The sequence below is a fragment of the Lampetra planeri genome, unplaced genomic scaffold (assembly GCF_965212315.1).
Source record: "Lampetra planeri unplaced genomic scaffold, kcLamPlan1.2.h2 scaffold_598, whole genome shotgun sequence".
NCBI lineage: Eukaryota > Metazoa > Chordata > Hyperoartia > Petromyzontiformes > Petromyzontidae > Lampetra > Lampetra planeri.
In genome coordinates this window covers 34,653-42,700 of record NW_027615421.1, presented here as the reverse complement: position 1 = coordinate 42,700, position 8,048 = coordinate 34,653, and the positions used below count along the sequence as shown (strand labels likewise).

Here is an 8,048-nt window from a genome sequence, read left to right as displayed (position 1 = left end):
CCACCACTCCAGACACCACTACACCCCCACCACCACCACCACTCCAGACACCACTACACCCCCACCACCACCACCACTCCAGACACCACTACACCCCCACCACCACTCAGACCACTACACACCACCACCTACACCCCCACCACCACCCACACCACTCCAGACACCACTATACCCCCACCACCACCACCACTCCATACACCACTACACCACCACCACCCACCACCACTCCAGACACCACTACACCCCCACCACCACCACCACTCCAGACACCACTACACCCCCACCACCACCACCACTCCAGACACCACTACACCCCCACCACCACCACCACTTCAGACACCACTACACCCCCACCACCACCACCACTCCAGACACCACTACACCACCACCACCATCACCACCCCCACCACCACCACCACCACCACTCCAGACACCACTATACCCCCCACCACCACCACCACTCCATACACCACACACCCCCACCACCACCACCACTCCAGACACCACTACACCCCCACCACCACCACCACTCCAGACACCACTACACCCCACCACCACCACCACTCCAGACACCACTACCACCTCCACCACCACCACCACTCCAGACACCACTACACCACCACCACCATCACCACCCCCACCACCACCACCACCACCACTCCAGACACCACTATACCCCCACCACCACCACCACTCCAGACACCACTACCACCCCCACCACCACCACCACTCCAGACACCACTACACCCCCACCACCACCACCACTCCAGACACCACTACACCTCCACCACCACCACCACTCCAGACACCACTACACCACCACCACCATCACCACCCCACCACCACCACCACCACCACTCCAGACACCACTATACCCCCACCACCACCACCACTCCAGACACCACTACACCCCCACCACCACCACCACTCCAGACACCACTACACCACCACCACCATCACCACCCCCACCACCACCACCACCCTCGTGTGGGAGCTGCACGTGTCCCAGATCGTGGCGGTCACCACCGCTAGTGGTGGGGGAGGGAGACTGCGCCACTGTGAGTCGCCATTGCTGAGTACAGCCACCACCACCAACACCACCACCACCACCAACATCACCACCAACACTCCAGTCACCACCACCACCAACACCACCACCACCACCAACACCAGCACCCCCAACACTCCAGTCACCACCACCACCAACACCACCACCACCAACACCAGCACCCCCAACACTCCAGTTACCACCACCACCACCAACAACACCACACCACCACCACCAACATCACCACCAACACTCCAGTCACCACCACCACCAACAACAACACCACTCCAGCCACCCCTACACCACCACCACCACTAACACCACCAACAACACCACCCCCACCACCACCAACACCATCACCACCCCCCACCACCACCACCACCCCCACCACCACCACCACCAACACCATCACCACCACCACCCCCACCACCACCACCACCACCCCCACCACCACCACCACCCCCCACCACCACCACCACCAACACCATCACCACCCCCACCACCAACACCAGCACCCCCCACTATCACCACCCCAGCCACCCCCCACCACCACCACCCACCATCACCCCCACCACCACCACCACCACCAAACCCAGCCACCCCTACACCACCACCATCACCACCAACACCACCCCGACCACCACCACCACCCCCACCACCACCACCACCACACAGTGACCCCTCAGTGACCCCCAGGTGACCCCACAGTGACCCCTCGCTGACCCCACGGTGACCCCTCAGTGACCCCACAGTGACCCCTCAGTGACCCCCAGGTGACCCCACAGTTACCCCTCGGTGACCCCACAGTGAACCTTCGCTGACCCCTCAGTGACCCCTCGCTGACCCCCACGGTGACCCCTCAGTGACCCCACAGTGACCCCTCAGTGACCCCACGGTGAAACCTCGTGACCCCCAGGTGACCTGCGAGCAGTATTGGCCGTCCGACCTGACGACCCTGACCCACGGCGACGTCTCCGTGGTGCTGGTGTGGAGTGAGGAGAGCCCCGAGTGGACAGTCAGGAGCCTCAGGGTCATCCACGTGAGCCTCACCACTCACTCACCACTCACTCACTCAATCACTCACACACTCACCCACTCACCCACCCACTCCCCCCCTCACCCACGTGTGTCTCTCCACCACGTGTCTCTCCACCACGTGTCTCTCCACCACGTGTCTCTCCACCACGTGTCTCTCACCACCACGTGTCTCTCACCACCACGTGTCTCTCACCACCACGTGTCTCTCACCACCACGTGTCTCTCACCACCACGTGTCTCTCACCACCACGTGTCTCTCACCACCACGTGTCTCTCACCACCACGTGTCTCTCACCACCACGTGTCTCTCACCACCACGTGTCTCTCACCACCACGTGTCTCTCACCACCACGTGTCTCTCACCACCACGTGTCTCTCACCACCACGTGTCTCTCACCACCACGTGTCTCACCACCACGTGTCTCTCACCACCACGTGTCTCTCACCACCACGTGTCTCTCACCACCACGTGTCTCTCACCACCACGTGTCTCTCACCACCACGTGTCCTCTCACCACCACGTGTCTCTCACCACCACGTGTCTCTCACCACCACGTGTCTCTCACCACCACGTGTCTACCCACGTGTCTCTCACCACCACGTGTCTCTCACCACCACGTGTCTCTCACCACCACGTGTCACTCACCACCACGTGTCTCTCACCACCACGTGTCTCTCACCACCACGTGTGTCTCACCGCCACGTGTCTCTCACCGCCACGTGTCTCTCACCGCCACGTGTCTCTCACCGCCACGTGTCACTCACCGCCACGTGTCTCTCACCGCCACGTGTCTCTCACCGCCACGTGTCTCTCACCGCCACGCGTCTCTCACCGCCACGCGTCTCTCACCGCCACGCGTCTCTCACCGCCACGCGTGTCTCACCGCCACGCGTCTCTCACCGCCACGCGTCTCTCACCGCCACGCGTCTCTCACCGCCACGCGTCACTCACCGCCACGCGTCTCTCACCGCCACGCGTCTCTCACCGCCACGCGTCTCTCACCGCCACGCGTCTCTCACCGCCACGCGTCTCTCACCGCCACGCGTCTCTCACCGCCACGCGTCTCTCACCGCCACGCGTCTCTCACCGCCACGCGTCTCTCACCGCCACGCGTCTCTCACCGCCACGCGTGTCTCACCGCCACGCGTCTCTCACCGCCACGCGTCTCTCACCGCCACGCGTCTCTCACCGCCACGCGTCTCTCACCGCCACGCGTCACTCACCGCCACGCGTCTCTCACCGCCACGCGTCTCTCACCGCCACGCGTCTCTCACCGCCACGCGTCTCTCACCGCCACGCGTCTCTCACCGCCACGCGTCTCTCACCGCCACGCGTCTCTCACCGCCACGCGTCTCTCACCGCCACGCGTCTCTCACCGCCACGCGTCTCTCACCGCCACGCGTCTCTCACCGCCACGCGTCTCTCACCGCCACGCGTCTCTCACCGCCACGCGTCTCTCACCGCCACGCGTGTCTCACCGCCACGCGTGTCTCACCGCCACGCGTCTCTCACCGCCACGCGTGTCTCACCGCCACGCGTCTCTCACCGCCACGCGTCTCTCACCGCCACGCGTGTCTCACCGCCACGCGTCTCTCACCGCCCACGCGTGTCTCACCGCCACGCGTCTCTCACCGCCACGCGTGTCTCACCGCCACGCGTGTCTCACCGCCACGCGTCTCTCACCGCCACGCGTGTCTCACCGCCACGCGTCTCTCACCGCCACGCGTGTCTCACCGCCACGCGTCTCTCACCGCCACGCGTCTCTCACCGCCACGCGTCTCTCACCGCCACGCGTCGTCTCACCGCCACGCGTGTCTCACCCGCCACGCGTGTCTCACCGCCACGCGTGTCTCACCGCCACGCGTGTCTCACCGCCACGCGTGTCTCACCGCCACGCGTGTCTCTCACCGCCACGCGTGTCTCTCACCGCCAGCCACGCGTGTCTCGTCACCGCCACGCGTCTCTCACCGCCACGCGTGTCTCTCACCGCCACGCGTCTCTCACCGCCACGCGTGTCTCTCACCGCCACGCGTCTCTCACCGCCACGCGTGTCTCTCACCGCCACGCGGTCTCTCACCGCCACGCGTCTCTCACCGCCACGCGTGTCTCTCACCGCCACGCGTGTCTCTCACCGCCACGCGTCTCTCACCGCCACGCGTCTCTCACCGCCACGCGTGTCTCACCGCCACGCGTGTCTCACCGCCACGCGTGTCTCACCGCCACGCGTGTCTCTCACCGCCACGCGTGTCTCTCACCGCCACGCGTGTCTCTCACCGCCACGCGTGTCTCTCACCGCCACGCGTGTCTCTCACCGCCACGCGGTCTCTCACCGCCACGCGTGTCTCTCACCGCCACGCGTCTCTCACCGCCACGCGTCTCTCACCGCCACGCGTCTCTCACCGCCACGCGTCTCTCACCGCCACGCGTCTCTCACCGCCACGCGCGTCTCACCGCCACGCGCGTCTCACCGCCGCGCGTCTCACCGCCGCGCGTGTCTCACCGCCACGCGCCTCTCACCGCCGCGCGTCTCACCGCCGCGCGTCTCTCACCGCCGCGCGTCTCTCACCGCCGCGCGTCTCACCGCCACGCGCGTCTCACCGCCGCGCGTCTCACCGCCGCGCGTCTCTCACCGCCGCGCGCCTCTCACCGCCACGCGTCTCACCGCCACGCGCCTCTCACCGCCGCGCGTCTCACCGCCGCGCGTCTCTCACCGCCACGCGCCTCTCACCGCCGCGCGTCTCACCGCCACGCGCGTCTCCCCCGCCGCGCGTCTCACCGCCGCGCGTCTCTCACCGCCGCGCGCCTCTCACCGCCACGCGCGTCTCACCGCCGCGCGTCTCACCGCCACGCGTGTCTCACCGCCACGCGTCTGTCACCGCCACGCGTCTGTCACCGCCACGCGTCTCTCACCGCCACGCGTCTCTCACCGCCACGCGTCTGTCACCGCCACGCGTGTCTACCCACGTGTCTACCCACGTGTCTCACCACCACGTGTCTCACCGCCACGTGGTGTAGAACTCTTCGAGGGAGACGCGGCAGCTGTACCACTTCCACTTCGCGGCGTGGCCGCACCGCGGGGTTCCCGAGCGCTCACTGCCGACGCGAAGCTTCGTGCAGCTGAGCCGCAAGCACGCACGTGGGGCGCGCTGTGCAGCACCCATACTCGTGCACTGCAGGTAGCAGCACACAGACACACACGCACACACACACACAGACACACACAGACACACACACACACGCACACACAGACACACACACACAGACACACACACAGACACAGACACACACTCTCACACACCCACACACACTCCCACACACACACACACACACCCACACACGCGCCCACACCCACACAGCTACACACACACTCACACAGGCCCACACCCACCCACACACACACACCCACACACACACGCACACACCCACACACACACACAGCAGCACACAGCACAGCGCCCAAAATCGCCAACACCTCCCCCCCTTGACCGCCCGCGGTGCCGAGAGGCTACGCGGGTCACCTTTGCCTCTACCTCTACCCCCCCTCCCCCACTCCACAGTGCCGGTGTGGGTGCCACGGCCACCTTCATCGCCCTGGATCAGCTGTTCCAGCAGGCCGAGAAGTTGGGCACCGTCGATGTGCCAGGCACGGTGCGCATGATGCGTGCCAGGCGTGGGCACATGGTCCGTACAGAGGTAGGTCTCCGCGCCCGGCCGCCTTTGTCTCCCCACCCCCACCCCCCACCCCCCCACCCTCCTACCTACTCGTTTTGAGGCTGAGTCGACCTAGGGGAGGCCCAGTGACCCGGTTCGGATCATCGTCACCGGGCGGTGTTGGCCGTGAGCGCGAATCGAACCCGGGTCGCCGGGTTCGTAGCGCTAACCGCTGCACCACCGCTCCCCAACAACCACAACAGCAACAACAACCGCCATTCGCCACTAAGTGGCGGTGACGTTACCACGACGCTTGTGCCAGGCCATGTGCACCTTGAGGCTGCCACGTGAAGTGTCGAACGCCCGCTGGCAGGAGGTCAAGGGGCAGACCCAGCAGGTGCCACGGGTCGACTGACCGAGATGACTGGCCGATGCACCACCTGTGCCCCCTACTGTGCCAACTCGCTGTGCTTTAGCCGCCCGGCGCTCCGCTCGTTGTTGTGAGCGTCGCTCCTCCGCCCTCCGTTGTTGTTGGAGGGCGACTGCCTCCAACTGCCCAGTAGCGTCCTTCACGAGCCTCCTCCACTGAGGCCGATCTTGACACCGCTGGTACCAGTCATCGGCAAGTCCACTCAGCTCCCCGTCCTCCTGTACCACGTCACTCCATCTCTTCTCTAGCCCGTGCCTCCTGTACCACATCACTCCATCTCCTCTCTAGCCCGTGCCTCCTGTACCACATCACTCCATCTCCTCTCTAGCCCGTGCCTCCTGTACCACATCACTCCATCTCCTCTCTAGCCCGTGCCTCCTGTACCACATCACTCCATCTCTTCTCTAGCCCGTGCCTCCTGTACCACATCGCTCCATCTCTTCTCTAGCCCGTGCCTCCTGTACCACATCGCTCCATCTCTTCTCTAGCCCGTGCCTCCTGTACCACGTCACTCCATCTCTTCTCTAGCCCGTGCCGCGCCCGTTTAGCCCCCTCGATCCGGGCCGAACAGAAGCTGTTTGGGCATGCGGTGGCTGGGCATGCGGGCTACATGACCCGGCCTCCCTCAGCCCCAACCGGAGGCTTCGGGCCTACTCGTTTCTTTCCTTATCCGAGAGGCCCCTCTCTTATCTCTCATATATTTTTTGGAGCCGGGCAGTCGGCCGCTTGCGCCCCGTGCCGATGCCGATGACCCCGCTGCCTTTCGTCCTTCGACCGTTCCGGCAGATGCAGTACGGCTTCATCCACTCGTGCCTGCTGGACTTCTTGCTCGACCTGGCGCGCCCGGGCCTCTATCCCATCACCGGCCCCGCCGCCGCCGCCGACGCCGCCGAATCAACGACGACCACCGCCGCCAAGACATCGAACGCCTCCTCCTCCTCCACCGCGCCGGCCCTCTCTGCTCTCCCACGGCATGCCGGGTGGCACCCGGCCCTCCCGCCCACCGTAGCACCGCGGCCACCGGAGCCGCCGGTACGCGGTGGGCCTAGCGGTGGGCCTAGCGGTGGGCCTAGCGGTGGGCTCCGTGAGGCCGGCGGGCTGGCCCACCTGAGCCACCACGCGAACGCCGACCGCAACGTCTACGTGATCGACGCGCAGCAGTGACGTCATGGTGGTGGTGGTCGTGGTGGTGGTGGAGGTGGTGGTGCGGGTGGAGTGGTGGTGGAGGTGGTGGTGGTGAAGATCCAGGTGGTGATGGTGGTGGTGGGGGTGGGGGTGGTGCAGGTGGTGCAGGTGGTGGTGGTGGTGAAGATCCAGGTGGTGATGGAAGTGGAGGTGATGGAGGTGGCGGTGGTGGTGGGTGGTGGTGGTGGTAGTGGTGCAGGTGGTGGTGGTGGAGTGGTGGTGGTGGTGGTGCAGGTGGAGGTGGTGATGGAGATGCAGGTGGAGGTGGTGGTGGAGGTGGGGGTGGTGGTGGTGGAGTGGTGGTGGTGATGGAGGTGGCGGTGGTGGTGGGTGGTGGTGGTGCAGGTGGTGGTGGTGGAGTGGTGGAGTGGTGGTGATGGAGGTGGTGGTGGAGGTGGCGGTGGTAGTGCGGGTGGAGGTGGTGGTAGTGATGGTGATGGAGGTGGCAGTGGGTGGTGGTGGTGGTGGTGGAGGTGGTGGTGGTGATGGAGGTGGTGGTGCAGGTGGTGGTGGGGGTGGGTGGTGTTGGTGGTGATGCAGATGCAGGTGGAGGTGGTGGAGGTGGTGGTCTAGCCTAGGGGCACTCCCAGTGGCAGCAGTCCCTGTGCATCTGCCTGCTGCCAGTAGCAGGGGGTAGTGCTGAGCATGAGCTGTCAATAGAAAAATCCACGCGACCACAGGGAGAGAGAGAGACG

At 65.4% G+C, this 8,048-nt stretch overlaps 1 protein-coding gene across 1 annotated transcript; it reads left to right on the top strand.

Annotated features, from left to right (window-relative positions):
* Nucleotides 1-1,731: 1,731 nt before the first annotated feature.
* On the top strand, nt 1,732-7,358 carry LOC144741562 (uncharacterized). The gene is made up of 4 exons (XM_078624067.1): nt 1,732-2,087; nt 5,103-5,263; nt 5,645-5,780; nt 6,955-7,358. Exons 3-4 carry the CDS (start codon nt 5,742-5,744, stop codon nt 7,330-7,332), a joined length of 417 nt encoding a protein of 138 aa, XP_078480193.1. The 5' UTR covers nt 1,732-2,087; nt 5,103-5,263; nt 5,645-5,741; the 3' UTR covers nt 7,333-7,358.
* Nucleotides 7,359-8,048: the final 690 nt, after the last annotated feature.

Excerpts from the sequence above, each read along its gene's own strand:
- LOC144741562 (XM_078624067.1), top strand. The coding sequence starts at position 5,742 with ATGATGCGTGCCAGGCGTGGGCACATGGTCCGTACAGAG. Across the intron at positions 5,781-6,954 it reads GGCACATGGTCCGTACAGAG|ATGCAGTACGGCTTCATCCA; the intron begins GTAGGTCTCCGC and ends CCGTTCCGGCAG.